A 17,175-nucleotide genomic window follows, 5' to 3' on the forward strand; every position below is an offset into this window, starting at 1 on the left:
ACCAGGGGAGGTAAATGGAAAAGTCAGTTTTCACATTTTTATTGACCATGAATGAGTCAACTGTTCATAACTTTACACTATTACATACACCAAACAAAATACATTTCCTCCAAATACTATACAATTTACCAACAAAGAAAATACTATACAATAAGGAAAAGTATACAGTAACCTCAAAAGAAAATGGAGCAGTTGGCACAAGTCCTTGGAATGTAACATTACTGTAACCTCTATCCTGACTCTACTTTAAATAAGCATATGACACATTTGTCTTTATTATGCTCACAACACCTGTAGTCGATGAATATTTTATGTACAACTGCACCATAATTCAAGACTTGTGCTAATCAGCAAATATTTCAATGCACAGACTACAACCTGCTTAAAAACTCGGATACAAGATGTGGTGAAAAATGTAAACGTCCCATTACCATTATACTCATTTCCCATAATTTACTTCTAAAGACTTAAATTTTAGTGGCTGGAGCTCAGTTTAAGGACAGCTATTCTTAATACTGAAGGTGGTATGTGAAAAAATATCACTGACCTGTCATAATTACACCGGGGTTTAGTACTCTGAAGCTGCAATGATCTAAATTCATATATATTACAGGCTTAGATTTTGCATCCAGCGTCAAATCACGTACGAAACCTCGGATAAAGTCTACAATTAGTATTATGGTGGAAATGGTAATGGACTACTTAAAAACGCACAGCAGATTTGAACATCTCAGTACATACGATCTAGCTATGGACATGCCACACCTAAAAATGAACCACTTTGTAATTATGCCTTTAGGTTTATTTATAAGTGACTTGTGTTGCGTCTATGCACCAAGGATACGACTCCAGATCAAGCTGACAACTGACATACAACCAGTTAACAGGTTCGGAAAAAAAAAATTACAACAACAATGTGCAGCGCTTGTATGTCTACTGCGGTCTGTCTCTGGGATAGAATTCGGCAAGAGTCGAGGCTGGGATACGTTTGAGCATCTCTTTGGGGAAGATACGCAGCAGCTGCCAGCCGATGTCCAAAGATTCGAAGATGGTGCGCTTCATGTAAGGACCCTGCGAAATGAAAGTTTTCTCAAACTTGGCGAGGAACTCCAAGTACAACAAGTCATCGGCCGTCAGAGCCTCCTCACCCACGACGGCCTTCATGGCCTGGAGATCTTTGCCTATGGCGTAGCAGGCATACAGCTGGTTGGACACATCGGAGTGGTCTTTCCTTGTCATGCCGTCGCCGATAGCAGATTTCATCAGTCGAGACAAAGATGGCAGCACGTTTACGGGTGGGTAAATCTGTCTGTTGTGCAGCTGACGGTCGACGTAAATCTGGCCCTCGGTAATGTAGCCCGTAAGATCGGGAATAGGATGGGTGATGTCTGAAAGTGAATAAAATATATAACTGAATGCTACCACAATTTAGCTGAGCCTACCTCTTTTCAATTAAATATTAAAAAAAAAATTATGTGCATATTATTAATAGAGGCTAAGCAAATGCTTAATCTACTGGTAATAATTTCAAGTAAATGTTTGAGCAATGAGATTATATTACTGTATTCCCTTTCTTGTTTAACTTGGGATTACTTAACAGCTCCATGTGGGATTTACTAAAACAGTTTTGAAGTAAAGTAAGTACAGTACTGTAGTTTACCTGAAGACATCTGGATACTGTAGGCCCTTGTGTTTAGTTAACTGTACTGTAGGTTCATTCCTTAAGATCAAGGACTGCATAGTATAAATTTACTACAAACTGAAAAACAATTACTAATAATCTTGCAAAAATCCTATTCTCATACAGTAACGGTAACATGCTGAGGCAGTAATTACCATCGTTAGGCATAGTCAAAATAGGAATCTGTGTGATGGACCCTTGTCTTCCTTCTACTCGACCGGCACGTTCGTAAATGGTGGCCAAATCGGTGTACATGTAACCTGGGAAACCACGTCTACCTGGCACCTCTTCACGAGCAGCTGATACCTGTGAAAGGTCAAACATTCGTTAAACAGTCACTAAAAACCGTACCTCATCCATTCTTTCAATAGTTACTACATTTGGATGTTTAATGACTAATTTTATTTAAAGCAGAATTCTGGTGTCATAAGGAAACCAAACATGAGCTGCTAAAGTTAGCACCAAACATACTACATTAATAAAGAAATGTCTTCAAGACTTATTGGACACAACAATCTTATCAGTACTATTCAGAATTTTTGTATACCACCTATCATGAAAAAGGAACTGCAAGGTAATACTTTATGAACACACAAAACATATACATTTTTTTACCACTGCCGGATTTACGCTATCCAATATGTGCAATTTATCAGTAAAAACTATGCATCACAATTTTTTTTGTCTTGCATCATAAGTTTGAATTCCTTGTATACTATAAGTTAATATACTGTAAAACCATTTCTCTTATTTACTCCTTGGCAACTGTTTCAGCTCTGCATTTTCTTGTCTTATAAATACTAGAATTAATAATATTAATGTATGTATAACACTGCTCTTGTTCTCCAGGACTTTACAGACTTTTGTCTCAGATTCCAATGTGTCAACCCTGAGTTACTCTTTAAATATTATAGCATTCCTAGCATTGTTTGCTTGGATAAACTCAACCTTGAACTTACCTCTCGCAAAGCTTCTGCATATGAGGACATATCAGTCAGGATGATGAGAACGTGTTTCTCACACTGGTAGGCAAGATATTCTGCAGTCGTCAGGGCAAGTCGAGGAGTGATGATACGTTCAATTGTGGGATCGTTGGCCAAGTTCAAGAAGAGGCACACATTCTCCATAGAACCGTTTTCTTCGAAGTCCTGGAAAATAAGGTTAAAAATAGGATTGCCATTTCTAATAATTTCCAATGACAGCCATCAAAAGTTTCATATGCTAGGCATGTTATTAAAATCTGAATCTCTCAACAGTTATACTATTGATTAACTTATGTAAATTTAAAATGTATTCCTATATCTCATGACAACAAAAATCTATTACATCCAATGCACTGATATTTTGCAATCAATATTCTAATAGTTATTTTTGTAAACTGATGCTAACTCTTTTAATAAGCCACAATTCTTATATGGAAAATACAAACTCAAGTTTAGATACTGGATGAAATCTCTCCTTAACAGTCAAAACAATCCATACCTGCTTGAAGAATCGAGCAGTCTCCATATTAACACCCATAGCAGCAAACACGATGGCAAAGTTGTCTTTGTGGTCGTCCAACACGCTCTTTGTTGGAAGCCTGACCAAACCGGCCTGACGACAAATCTGAGCTGCAATTTCATTGTGGGGTAGACCAGCAGCTGAGAAGATAGGAATCTTCTGACCTCTGTGGGAAGGGGGCAAAAAATCATTCAGTGACTCATATATCTTGGCAATTCTTTCTAAGCATCTTACCTTTCGACAAAACTCCACGGTATGTAAATATGAGCAAGGGAAATTGACTTGAATGAATTAGTACAGTACTCTAGGCTCCTTATGAAGAGAGTCCCAGAAGAAAATATGGTAACTGGAGAAAAGTGTTGAAAATAACTGACCAAAAAATGCTCTTAAAAATATTTCTAGTTCCTGAATCATTTCATCTGCATCTGTTTACGAGTCTGATTTTTTGCAAACTAAGAAGGTGATGCCAATAACACATTTGATGTACTATAATATTAAACAGAAATAAGAGGGGAAAGATTCCACATCAACTACTGTACTTTTACAATATATTTTCATATACTGTACAGGCATATTGGAATTGAAATACAGAATTTACGCCCAAGGCCAAGCCCTGGGACCTATGAGGCCATTCAGCACTGAAAGGGAAACGGACAGTAAGGTTTGAAAGGTGTAACAGGAGGAAAACCTCGTATTTTTGCACTATGAAACAATTGTCGGAGACGGTGGAAAGTCAGATGAAAGAAAGAGAATATGAACACAGGTTCGAAAAAGGAATGAAGAGGTTGCAGCCAGGGGTCAAAGGAATGCCGCAAAGAATCTCAAGTAATGCTTACAGTGCACCATGTAATGTGCGCTGCTGGCACTACCCCCCTACAGGATATATAGGCATATTAAACAGCTTACCGAGCAATGGAATTCATCACATCGATGGAAGAAATACCAGTCTGAATCATCTCTTCTGGATAAGTACGGGACCAGGGGTTGATGGGTTGACCTGCAAGACAAAATATTATATTAAACTGTGGTAACATTCTTACCACCTGAGAGTGAGAGGGATCTCTATACTCTTTTGAAGGTAAAAATAAAAAGAAGCACGGGTACTTCTTAGTTCCAGTTGTCCAGTTTGTGAATACGGCTTGCTAGTCTATTAACAGTAATACAGAGTTCAACTCAAGAGTCATGCAAAATCAAATGTTATCTTCTGAATAATAATAAAAATAATAACACTAAGTTCAACTCACAGAATAGTGCAAAACCAAATGCTCTCTTTTTAATCAACATCATTAAGAGAACTAGCAACTTTTATCTTCAACAAATGAAAAATTCTTCGAAAGGAAACCAAATCACATGAGAAAAACTGGGAAAACTCCTCAATAACTACAATTTCCAGACACATACAACTGTATAAAGAAATATTTCAGCAGACACACAAAACTTGCCTTGAATGTCCAAGAAATCCTCAGCTAGCACAGATGGGCCCTGATCGATGGGCTTACCGGAACCGTTGAAAACACGACCCAACATGTCTTCAGACACAGGTGTTCTTAAAATGTCGCCAGTGAACTCACATACTGTGTGCTTTGCATCAACACCAGAAGTCCCTTCGAACACCTGAAAATAAATGGTCATTTCATGTCAGTGTATTGCGAGTCTTCACCAGTACTGTACGAATGTTAGGAACATGCGAGACAATGGAATGAATTAATACCCCATATAAATACGATGTACATAGCACTATGATTCCCCCTTCACTTGCTATACTGCTGTGATTGTTTAGTTGCAATACAGCAATATAGTAACCAAGGCTTCTTGTGTACCAGTTTCTAGCAATAAGAAAATGAACTTTGCCTTACACTGGATTTTGATTTCGAAAGACTTTTTCTACATTTTAACTAGAAAAGGTGTCGTTTATCATCATCAAATTATAATACTGTATACTCACTACATTAATTACAGTCCCATAATTTTGATGGGAAAAATTGTATTATTTTACTTTAAAAACTGTGCTATAGTACACAAACTACTGGTAAAGCCAACAAGATGAAATAATCTTACTTTTATTTTTAGTCTTAAATATCACTTCACAACACTACAGAAAGAAAACAAAGTGACATAACTTGAAAAATATTGCATTCTTTTCATTTAAATTTCATACAATATTTTGACACTTAATGCATCTATCTTACAGGGTTTCATATCTAAAAAAAAAATCAGACATTTCAATTATTTCAATGAGCACTTGCTTTACAAAATCTAATCAGTTACTTCTAACCTTTTCAAGGCAAGGAAGGGCTAGGCATTAGGATGACCCTGAGAGTTCAATAGACTATCTCACCTGGACAACAGCTTTGGAGCCACTAACTTCCAGCACCTGACCCTTTCTTTCTGTGCCATCAGCCAGATGTAAGTTTACAATCTCAGCAAATTTTGGAAACTTTACATCATCAAGAATAACCAGAGGACCATTTACACCGGTGACAGTTTTGTAACACAGACGTGGCTGCGCAATGTAATCGCGCTGCACTGCAGCCACATGCTGGAAATTCCCCAAGCTTGTCATTTTCTGGAAGAAAATAAGAAAATGTTAAAACCTGTAATGCATGACGATGAAGAGTAGGTCATTATCATCTTCTGTATATAAAAGCAAAAGTCTGCCAAGGTCTTTTTCACTACAATGTACACTTTTTATGATAAAGAAATTGATCTGAACACCTGTTAGAATAAACAAACAATTGTAAATTTAAGCATACTAATAATCAAAAGACTTAAAGTATATTCTGACTTACAATCCTACCTACCTTGTAGTATCAATGAGACAGTTTTTGGAATGGTAAGGAAGAATAGGCTGATTCATGTGGGAAGTTTCACTTTTTCTGACAAATATTGAAGATCAATTTTAAAACTGGGAAACCATACCTACCTTCCTTGCAAAGTAAGACTCAAATATAGGAGACTGGAACACCACTCTTAAGGTAAGTCCAGACGATGCGTTTTTCCAAGCGCTAAGAGCATGCCTTTTGGATTAAAATCAAATGTGAAAGTTGAAAGACGAATAAGGAATGTAAACGCATGCCTCTTACTGTCCACACATTGCTATTATTAGTTGCAGTGATGTTGGTGGAACCACTTGTTTGTGTGGGAGTTTGTGCCGCTTACTTAATTATTAATGTTTTTAGCAGAGATGAAAGAAACAGCAAAAAGATTATGGATGAAGGAATATTTTAAACAGAACAAAAACATTTTGCAAGATTTACATTGTGACATCTGTTACAAATTTTTCACTAAGTTTTTGAAGGGCATCTCCTCTGAGTAACTTGTTGGAATAGCCTTCTAAATCAGATTTCCAAAGCACCTTGTGATTTTGGTAATCTTCAATAAAATTAAAGTTAATTCTTTGCTGTCAAGTGACATGGCAATTGGATTTTACTACACAATAGCTTTCACAGTAAAAAATCACACAAAAACATGCACGATTCCCATCACCGGTGGGAAGCCTTGCGTTGTCGCATGCCTCGCTGATTTCTGAGAAAAAACGCATGCGCTAGGTGCTCTGTCGAATGCATCAAAGGCATGTCAAAAATTGAATGAAAAAATGCATCGTCTGGACTTAGCTTTATTAGTGCAAAGACCCCTCCCACTGGTGAAATACAATAGACATCGTACACACGTTCCTTACTTCAATACATATTCAAAATGCAAAAAGTAATGATATTACATAAATCTCATAAACAATGGAATTACTACACTATATGACAGACCATGCTATTATGCCTCTTTGACAGTCGATGCTAGAGCATCAGTCATACACATCCACAACTATGACTTACCAGGGATTTACAATAGTTTCATGCCATTCACAACCAAGTTATTCTCACTCTTTAAATTAAAATTTATGCAGTTGACCTAAAACCATTTGTGACAGCCTGAATTTTAATCTTGATTATATTCAAATATTTAAAAGAAGCCTACCTCTCTGAAAAATGGCAAGCCTATCCTACCAAAAATAAGGATTGCCTCTGTTCATGTTGATTTAAATTAATAATGAAATATTTTACGAAATATTAGGCTAGCTTGACCTACCGTACAGTTCATGGAGGCCCTAGCCTAACCTAACTGTTGGCTTACCGTAGTTTTAAAAATTTAAGTTTAATGATGAAACAAGTAGTAAGCCTTCAGATGTAGTTTCGTTACAATAACTTAGTTTAATATACTCAAATGAAGATCTGGGCATCGGGCACCCTTCAGCTACCCTAAGGTAGCTTTGCATAGAGAATATGACGAGAAATCCTAAGATTATTTACAAAAGTTAAAGCACCCTGGAAGTACTTTACTATCAAAAGCAAAATACATCGAAGAGGTGACGCCACTTACTTCCTTTATAGTGTAAAAATGAACAGGGACAACTGACGTTCACTGTACACCATAAAACACTCGAATTGGGGACAATACTCACCTATACGGTCACCGATTACAGACACAAAACAACTGCCGCTGCTCCTACTGTCATGTGATGTCAGCTGATCAATGATCGCCAGTGTTGCCAGATTATTTCAGGGATTTTCCCTAAACTTCCCCCAGTCATGTGATTGTTTTATCCCTATTTTACCATGAATGCACCTCATTCGGTTAATTTTATCTGTTCTTTTTTCATAATAGAATAGTATTGTTACTTCAGGCTGGGTTGCATAATAATTTTTTCTTCTAGTAAGGACCGACAAAGTACTGTAACGACGGTAGTCAAATTTCACTGTGTTAAGGACAGCAGTCGTACAGATCTGCTCTAGAATATATGAGTCTTATTAAATATGATACAGATTGAGGGCGATATATGATGACTCTAATAGCATCTTTTTCCCAAAGACATTATATGGTCTATAAGGGCCCTAGTTTCATTACTCTTTCTTCAAATGGAAGGATGGCCCCCATTTCCAATATATTGGTGACTTCCCCTTTATCCCTTATGTTTTTATTTCGTGTTATACTTATCATGAAATTAATTCTCCTTAATATCCCTACACGGTTTCATAGATGCTGTCTATTTGTTATGATATCTTGAGTCAAAATCTTTTTTCCCTAGGTTGATCACGGGATGCTTATATCAGGGACATTCCCCTAGCAATGGCAACACTTGCTTCCGCGTTCCATATCAGAATCAAAAGTTTTAGTCGGGTCTTTTCGATTCGTATATGGAACGAATCTCTCATTTCATTGTTTAGATGATAGTAAAAATGAAGTTACATTATCTATAAAGCTATAAATGCTATTAAATAATTCGAATCTTAAAATACGCTTTTTTTGTTGGCTGTATATACCTGGGCCAACAAATATAAAATTTTCATATATTTCAGCACATTGCGATATCAATTTCACGTCTAATTTTCTGCCTCTAAATTCATCCCATTTGGTTATCTCCATTGCTTTGGAGCGCTGTTGTACTTCCCTCTGTAAAATACTCAGCTGAGGAAATGCAATTTTATATTGGGTTTCAAAGAAGTATTTTATTGTCAGCAAAACATTAGCATGGACGCTCATTGAACAACTGAGCTGCCAGGTTATCTTCAATATGTAAATTCAAGCATTGAAATGTTTTGTAATGTACTCGAATTTTAAGCAAAAGCCGTGCAGGTTGAAATACTGCGATGCAACAATTGGTTTCCTATGTAAAGTATTGTATTTAAGCTGTTTTATACTGTTATCTGCCGCACCTTCCTCAAGTGGCTGGCAATACGCTCCTCCCTGATAATTTCCTCAACTTATCTTTACCAAAACTCGACTTTTTCAACAATCAATGGCCTTCTGCCTTCCCCCTTCGTCAGATTCTAAAACTTTCTCTTAACTTCTTGCCACTGTTACCTGCGTTTATTTTATTATTATTTTTTTTAATAATTTTCCTGGTATAGGTCTCCTGACTTCTTTCGCCATCCCCCGGAGATTTTTTTTCTCTAGCCCAGGCCGAAAAGTGAGCTCAAGAAGGAACTGAGAAGGGAAAAGAGAACAAGTTTAGCCCCAAACAAGGCATTAGCCCACATCCTGAGGGATGGTAATTCTTAAGAATCGTAGAGAAAAGAGGTAGGGAGAGAATTCCAAAACTTCGCGATAGGGGGTTAAGAAACCCAACTGAAATGAGCAACGCTGTTCCTTGAAACCTCACTTGGGGTTCATTAACCCCAGAATTGATTTTGACACAATTCTTTTTAATATATTCAATTATTATTATCATTATTATTCAGAAGCTGAACCCTATTCATATGGAACAAGCCTACAGGGGTCACTGACTTGAGATTCAAACTTCCAAAGAGTATGGTGTTCATATAGGAAGTAAGAAAAGGCAAAGGAAAATGCAAAAAAGAAGAGTTCTCACTTAATAAAAAATAAATTAATCAGGGTGTTTTTATTCGTATGATAACTAAAATGTTTCTTCTCAGCTCATTCCGAATGACTCAAGGAACGAAACTTTCTTATATATTTTTTTTTTAATGATATCTAGGCTAGGTATAATTAAGCCAAGAATGCCAATAAACATATATTAATATCTTATGGTTATTAACTCGTGGAATTTGCCATAAAGTCCCTTTAAATGCTCACAGAAGATTATATTGTACAGTTCTGGAGATGTCACACTGCCATGTACGATGTACTATACCAGAGGTCATTCACATTTGCTGTTAAACTGTCAAACAATTACTTATTGTTTTTTTTATTGATGATTTACATATTAGTCACTATTTATCTCCCGTTAATTTGTCTATCTGTACTCATTTGTCTTTTAAGCTTTATATTTCTCTGCTTCTTTTTCCTGTTCTATTTATTTATTTATTTTTTGGCTTAAACATTATGAATACTGGAAGCTTTCTTGGTTGGTTATTTAATACTTTTTTTTAACTTCTATGTATAAATGTTCATCTTGAATAACAAAAACAATAACAATAATCATTATTACTACTATTTACATAAGTGTGGTATGTGTGTGTTCATGGGTGTAGAAGCAGTTAATTTACTCCATAACACAGCATGTAAAACTGAAACAAATTCTGGAAAAATAGTCGACTTTCTGATTGATCTTACCTTACCACAATAAGGACAATGCAACTGAAAGGAAATGAACAAAATCTTGAGAGTTATTTTCAAGAATATCTTTGCAAATACAGAACATACCGCCATACCTATTGGAGGAAAACGTAGAACGTGGGTGTAATAATAAACACCATTGAATTTATCACTTAAAAAGCGTTTCACCTCAGCTTAATTGCCCGGTTAGTTTTCATTTTCCTTTATTATTATTATTATTATTATTATTATTATTATTATTATTATTATTATTATTATTATTATTATTATTATTATTATTATTATTATTATTATTATTTTCTGCATTCATAGTTCGTAAGGGATTACTTGAAGGTTTTGCATCCAAAGGACAAGTGAAAATTCTGTCTCTCAAATTCACCAGTCTTCATTTTTATACTTTGTTATTAACTTGGCTACTTGTTTCGGATAATATTTCTCTGCGTTTCTTCAACGACAATTATAAGAGAACGCCCTTCCTCTGGCACAGAGCAAGATGACTCTGGTTTCGAAAACATTCGTAGTCGGTTGGTTACCTCACGATAGGCAAGAATGTATGCTAATTCCGCAAAACTGTAGGAGCAGCTTGTCACTTTCCTTATGGGTAGGAATGATAGAAATGACTGAAAAAGTAACCATCCAACAGAAATATACTTTGATTTTCAAAGCTGATGATTTAAAAAGCCGTGAACAACTTTGAGAGACGGTTTACCCTTGATGGATATAATTAAACTTTGTTTTGTATAATTAATAAAAATAAAGAAAGGGCAGGTGGAGTGTATATTATAGCTTTATGTCTAACGTTAAAGTCTGTTAGACTGCATTAAAAAATAACTAGATTGAAGTAGAATATACCAAGCTTGTGAACTAGTAAAACTATACCATTACATTTTTGAAATTGGTAACGTTTGCACAAAAGCTATCTAGTTAGTGAAAATGCTAGGATACTTTGACACAAATACCAATGACCCAGGAAAATAGTACTTAAATTTTTACATATTCCATCAAGTAATATATAAAATATATACCTATACCAGTACACCAAGTAAATTGCGAGAATATCAGTAACGCAAATTACCAATATATACCTACATAAGCACAATAAACCATTGGTAATATTGCATGTTCAGCTATAGGATCGGTTGCATAACCTTAAATGTTAATTTTAAAGGAAAAGAGAGCAAGAGTAAGAGAGAATCTCTAGTACCCTTTTGAAAGAAAAAGCAAAGCAAGTTACGATTCGTGATGAGGCATCAGGATGCAAAACTGAAACAAAGTACATTCACTGCGATTTGATAATTACAAATAAAATGAGTAAGGATTCGCTGTTTATTCTATTCATATATTTCTTGCCCAATTACGATGGCAGCAAGTATACGTTCCTTATGAAAGCATTGTTTTGTCAGTTAACGTCTTGTAGTCTAGCCGCAGTTTTGTTTACATTTATAGACAGACTGAGAAGCGTGTTACATAGAAGAAGAATAGAGTGTCATCTGGTTGATATATAAAGAATAAAATTAAAAGTTCTTACCAGAACATTTCATTTGCAATTAATTATGTTTATAATAATACAAAAGTTATAATTAAAAACTTATATACCTATAATATTCTTATTAAAATAAATAAAAACTAGTTTATTGAGGAAATTTATTTTCATATCCCACAGATGCGCTTTTAGTAGTTCTTTCTATCAACTTGGTCCGGCTGAAGGTAATGACTGGAGTAGAACTTTGTATATATCTAATTTAATCGTGTTAATCTCAAGCCATTTAACGAATATAATGTAGGGGATCTGTAAAGCATCCCATCAAGTATGACGCTGCATTGTAAATTTTAGAATCTGATAATTCTAAAGTGGTGAATTTTATGTTCTTTTTACCCGTGGTTTCTGTACGATGTAAACAGTGGTTCGTTGGTGTCTGAAAGTTCTATGTATTATTAGTTACTAATTGTTTTGTAAGTCCTTTTCCGTTATATTTACAGTTATTTGGGTATGTCTTAACGGCTTTAGGTGTTTCGATTGTTATTTTTACAGGGAAAATGTCCGATTAATACACGCTGTACGACGCTATGGTAGTTAAAATTTTGTCATGGGGCCTGACATGGTGAAAGGGAGCAGGGACGTAATTTTGTCGGGCGATTGCCATTTTATTTAAGCTGAGCTAAACCTGGTAATATATATATTAAATGAGAATTTGCCCAATTTATCAGGTTTTTGGTGGGATAGCCAGGGTATGGCAACATTTGTAGTCCCTTCTAGCTATTTATACGTTTGCTATTAACCAGTCTATTCTAGTCTAGAGGATTCGTTATTTGACACGTGGAATTAAAACCAGCTGTCATTTGGTTCAGAAAATGGAATATAATAAACTTTTGGCCGCACTGCCTTTTCTAAGTCGTTTAAAATGTGATGCAATAACTTTTTAAACAATATGCTTCATTTCTTACGAGTATATTTGGTCCACTGGTGTACATAATATTAAACTATATATATATTAGTCTTTGATCTCTGTCCTAGAGCTCTAAATTGTTGGGTGAAAGTAAGTGCAATAATATTTAAAAATTCGAGGAAGGAAATTCCGCACCAGGCTAATATGAAGTGTACACCATTAGCCAATTGTGTTTTGGGTAGATCTAAGTAGCAGCTCCGCGGCGGCGATTTCCTCCTAACTTGACTTTTTCTACGGTTTTTTGGTTGCTAATTATGGATTTACCTTCAATTTTTGGTAAATGTTTAGAAAGAGGAACCAGCCCAAAATGACATGAAAATGTTTTTCTAGGTGATTTTGATGTGTTTTAATATCACCTTCATTTTCCTCGAAATTAATGGTTTTAGACTTTACTCGAGCACCTACAGTTTCCGGGCCCATGGATTAGGAACACCAAAACCAATGTTTGATTATGTGTGCTGTCAGTAAGGCCGTTAATCCGCATATATTCTTGGCAAGCACGACATTTTCTGGCAAGAGGTAATGTAATCCGTGAGCCACAGGTTACAGTAAGGTCATGGAACAAGGGGTTTTGGCAAGCACATGTTGGTTTTGGTGTTCTTCCGCCAACTTCGTCACCAATCGAGTGGGCCCGGGAAACTGTAGGTGCTCTGAGTAAAGTCTAAAACCGTTCAAGGAAAATGAAGGTGATATTCGTGCAAAACACATCAAAATCACCTAGAAAACATATTTTCATGTCATTTTGTTCCTCTTTCTAAAATAATACCCAATTTTTGTTGCACGAATGTAATTAATCCCTGAAGTCCATCCAACAAGGGGTTTCCATATGCAATCATCACAAGACAGAGCACCGGTACGTCTAGGTGGAAAGGTTCATGCCCCTTCCGGCAAGTGCACAACTTAACGCATGGGTAAACCCCGCCCAGTACTAAACACGGCAAAGGGACATTCCATTTGCCCAACAACAAACAAATGCACTGCCAGTATCAGTAGCCCTAAAAGTGTAGAAAAAACCAGTTTCCAAGTTAAAAACGGGCGGAGCTAATACTTAGAATTACCGTATTTTGGACTTGAAAATATTTTGCTATGTTTTAATATGTTTTGAATTTTTATTTGTTTTCAAAGCAAAGGAGTAGTACTTTTTAGATGTAGTGGACCACACTTTTACAGTCCTAGCGTACAGTTTTGGGGACCACATGAGAAGCAGGATTTCTGGGTTGAGGAAACAGTGAAAATAGAAGGTTATTCCTGTTGGTAGTTCTCATTCTGGTTAGGATAAATTATAAATTGTGGAATGTTTTCTAACAAATTTATTGTACTGGGATTAGGACATGGTACCTTAGGTTAGGTTAGGATACGTGTTGGTGTTTTGGTCATTTGCCAATGAAATGGACGTTAGAAACATTCAAAGCACATTTTAAAATATAGGAAGATTATATTTTCGAGTTCAAAATGCATTAGTGGTGTAAGGTAAAATTTTACCACTTCGCCAAACAATCCTTGGTCTGCTGGTCTACAGGCCATAACCCAATGCACTGACAAGTCACCGTGCTAACTTACTTTGTATTGTTCAGACAGGCTTAGGCTATCTGTCATGGCTTCCATGTCGGTCAGAACAAAGTCATCTTAACCACATGCTCCCTACCTAATCAAACCTGAGTTCTCCAGATCTTAGTGACGGGCTTAACTAGAACGTCCTTCAACCTTGGGTTGTGGATGGGGCTAAATTTTTTATAGGAAGTAAACAAGTGGTTGTTTGTGATGATATTTATAGCATTACCACCCATGTCAACTATGTATGTGATTGGGTTATTTTCAAACCTCTGTGTGATTGGTTTATTTTCAAACTTATGCACATACGCATTGGTGATGTAAAAATCTATCTAACATGCATGTAAAGAACTAGAGACTGAGTGGTCTTTGGCCACCATTCACGTCACTAACAGGAAAATTATAGTTCACTAAAAAAATAAGGGAAGAGTGGAAAAATTTGCAGAGCCAGTTAGGGTTCGCATGTGAATGGTGCTGCCAATCATTCTTTCTGGGGTTTCTTTTTAAATAACTACTGTATAATGCTAACATAGGCTCATTTGTTACCAAATAATGATTAGTGCCAGTTTTGTCCGCTTTCACCCCTCCGTAGAACGACAGGCCAGCAGAATTTAATGTAAAAAATGGCAGCTAAGTAAATATAAAATGGTAAAAAGGTTATTAAATGAAATTGAATCGTTATTCCAAGCCATTAAAATGTCCGTTCTGCATTTTTAGATTCATTGATTTCTGCATATCTAATCAAATGGGTGACATTTCAGCAAAGTATTTTGTGAAATTCACTTTTGAAGAATGAAAGATTTGCCCTTTAATGCAGCTACCTATTTGTTGTGAGTACGCAAGGGGAGACATATTGATATTGACCTTTTATTATTACAGTTGCCACCATGAAGACCATCATTACTTCACAAACCGTTGACATCCCCATGGCGGTTGACTGCCGAGTGAAAAGGAGGGTAGTCACTGTTAAGGGACCCCGTGGTATGCTCACGCGTTCCTTCAAGGACATGAAAATTGACATGAAGGTAAGATTGAAATTCTTTACGAATATAACTTGCAAGTTGTCAATAATCATCCTTTACGATTTTATGAGGCTGTCTTTGCTAAAATATATTGTTTTCTCTGGTCAGTAGTGGAGATACTGTTCAACCCTCTATTTTTCAGGCGGTCACTTCAAAGAAGGGTAAGATTACAGTAAACGTGGAAAAGTGGTACGGAAACCGCAAGGAGGTAGCTGCTGTCAGGACTGTTTGCAGTCACATTAGTAACATGGTTACTGGTGTCACAAGGGTAAGGGCGTGGCCCATTTTTTATTATTTATAAACTTTTCAAAGGGGCCCCAGTTCTAAACCTTATTCCATAAGGCACGATAAAATTTCTTACAATGGTGAGATTAGCATCATTTCATGTTCAGGTTGTGGAATACCTTAGCTACTTCAGGTAAAAATTGGAACTGATAAGCTATCAGGGATGACCTTTAGTAGATCCCAATGAATTGATTAGCCCCTTGTGTTGATGGAATGTATTGTCTTCAGAATTTATGCAGAAGATTGAGTGTGTGGACCAATTGAGAGGTTCTCTATAAAGAAATTCTTTAAATTAATTCATAGGATTGAGATAATGTGACATTTATGAGTAAGTTCCCTTAACATTTTCTTAGCAGTGTGGAGATGCTAAAAAAATTGATTATGTTTTAATGTGGTTCAACTTGTGTTTCCAGGGCTACCAGTACAAGATGCGTGCTGTATACGCTCACTTTCCCATCAACTGCGTCATCTCCAACAGCGGGAGCACCGTTGAAATTAGGAACTTCTTGGGTGAGAAGTACATCCGCAAAGTAAACATGGAGCCCGGTGTCAGCATTGCAGCTTCTCCCAAGCAGAAGGATGAGTTCATTGTGGAAGGCAATGACATTGAAAAGGTTTCCTTGTCTGGTGAGTGCTATGTGACATTGCTTTTGAATCTTGTCCAGATATTCTTTAGGGTAAGAATGGTTTTTTAAACAAGCTGCCTTATTAATAGGGCAGTGATTGCAATGCAAGCCAAGTTTCAATGTGTAGATACTGGTTATAGTGACTTGACTGGTAGTTAGTGTCACAGTAGTCACTGATAAGCATTTCCTTGGTTTTTGTGCATTATGTTCATAAAAGTTTGTTTTAATCTTAGTACCTTGTCTAGAAAAGTATAGAGTACTTTGCCCAGGAGAGGAATTAGTCTTAGCTTCTTCTTCGGACACTCCTTTTTACTCATGAAACTCCTTTCTTATTTCAGCTGCCAAAATCCAGCAGAGCACAACTGTCAAACGTAAAGATATTCGTAAGTTCTTAGATGGTATTTATGTATCAGAAAAGGGCAATGTTGAAAGTGCTGATGAATAAAAGAGACGTCAGTTACATGCTTTTCATAAACCACATGTGAGTTAAGTATTGTTTTCCGTTGCAGTTTGCGTTTCATTGAGAAGTGAAGTAATGCATTTTAGATGTAGTACCATCTTTATGGTTTTAATATTATAGAATGAAATGAGGAAAGGTGCTGTCTGGAAGCCTAAATTAAAGACGGAAACTAACTGGCCCGTAATACATGATCTTGCCATCTCTTGGAACTGATTACTGATTGTGTTGAATCATAACAACTATCCTACTGTTCGAAGATGAGAATACTGTATAGGTTGACTTTTCTTTTGAGGTGGGTTGGGTGGACTGTAAACAGGAAGAAGTTTTGATAATGAGGATAGGTGCGTAATGTGTGACGGTCCATCATTGTTCAATACGAGGTCTGCCCCTTAAGGGGATAGTGGTGACAGTGCACCACATGATCTTTGCAGCTTCCCTATTGCCCTTAGCTGCAACACCTTCCTTTTACTGTACCTCCATTCATATTCTCTTTTATCTTTCTTCCCTCTTTCAAATGTTTCATGGTGCA

General features: G+C 36.3%; 2 protein-coding genes across 3 annotated transcripts; one reads left to right on the plus strand and one right to left on the minus strand.

Moving 5' to 3' along the window:
* Window positions 1-23: 23 nt before the first annotated feature.
* Vha55 (V-type proton ATPase subunit Vha55) lies at window positions 24-7,744 on the minus strand. Of its 2 annotated transcripts, none has more exons than XM_067090276.1 (8): window positions 7,641-7,744; window positions 5,523-5,750; window positions 4,627-4,798; window positions 4,091-4,181; window positions 3,164-3,350; window positions 2,641-2,829; window positions 1,837-1,987; window positions 24-1,388 (listed from the first exon to the last, which is right to left on the minus strand). In XM_067090276.1, the coding sequence occupies exons 2-8, from the start codon at window positions 5,745-5,747 to the stop codon at window positions 934-936; spliced, it is 1,470 nt and encodes a 489-aa protein (XP_066946377.1). In that variant the 5' UTR covers window positions 5,748-5,750; window positions 7,641-7,744; the 3' UTR covers window positions 24-933. The 2 variants fall into 2 exon arrangements, with proteins under 2 accessions (XP_066946377.1, XP_066946378.1); XM_067090277.1 differs by having other exon boundaries at window positions 7,559-7,697.
* A 4,100-nt stretch (window positions 7,745-11,844) lies between these two features.
* On the plus strand, window positions 11,845-16,646 carry RpL9 (ribosomal protein L9). The gene is made up of 5 exons (XM_067090278.1): window positions 11,845-11,962; window positions 15,133-15,278; window positions 15,418-15,543; window positions 15,974-16,187; window positions 16,525-16,646. The coding sequence occupies exons 2-5, from the start codon at window positions 15,141-15,143 to the stop codon at window positions 16,629-16,631; spliced, it is 585 nt and encodes a 194-aa protein (XP_066946379.1). The 5' UTR covers window positions 11,845-11,962; window positions 15,133-15,140; the 3' UTR covers window positions 16,632-16,646.
* The last annotated feature ends 529 nt before the right edge of the window (window positions 16,647-17,175 follow it).

The sequence above is a fragment of the Macrobrachium rosenbergii genome, chromosome 47 (assembly GCF_040412425.1).
Source record: "Macrobrachium rosenbergii isolate ZJJX-2024 chromosome 47, ASM4041242v1, whole genome shotgun sequence".
Classification (NCBI taxonomy): domain Eukaryota; kingdom Metazoa; phylum Arthropoda; class Malacostraca; order Decapoda; family Palaemonidae; genus Macrobrachium; species Macrobrachium rosenbergii.

Excerpts from the sequence above, each read along its gene's own strand:
- RpL9 (XM_067090278.1), top strand. The coding sequence starts at position 15,141 with ATGAAGACCATCATTACTTCACAAACCGTTGACATCCCCATGGCGGTT. Across the intron at positions 15,279-15,417 it reads ACATGAAAATTGACATGAAG|GCGGTCACTTCAAAGAAGGG; the intron begins GTAAGATTGAAA and ends TCTATTTTTCAG. Across the intron at positions 15,544-15,973 it reads TGGTTACTGGTGTCACAAGG|GGCTACCAGTACAAGATGCG; the intron begins GTAAGGGCGTGG and ends TTGTGTTTCCAG.
- Vha55 (XM_067090276.1), bottom strand. The coding sequence starts at position 5,747 with ATGACAAGCTTGGGGAATTTCCAGCATGTGGCTGCAGTGCAGCGCGAT. Across the intron at positions 4,799-5,522 it reads GCTCCAAAGCTGTTGTCCAG|GTGTTCGAAGGGACTTCTGG; the intron begins GTGAGATAGTCT and ends ATTTATTTTCAG. Across the intron at positions 4,182-4,626 it reads GGATTTCTTGGACATTCAAG|GTCAACCCATCAACCCCTGG; the intron begins GCAAGTTTTGTG and ends TTTGTCTTGCAG.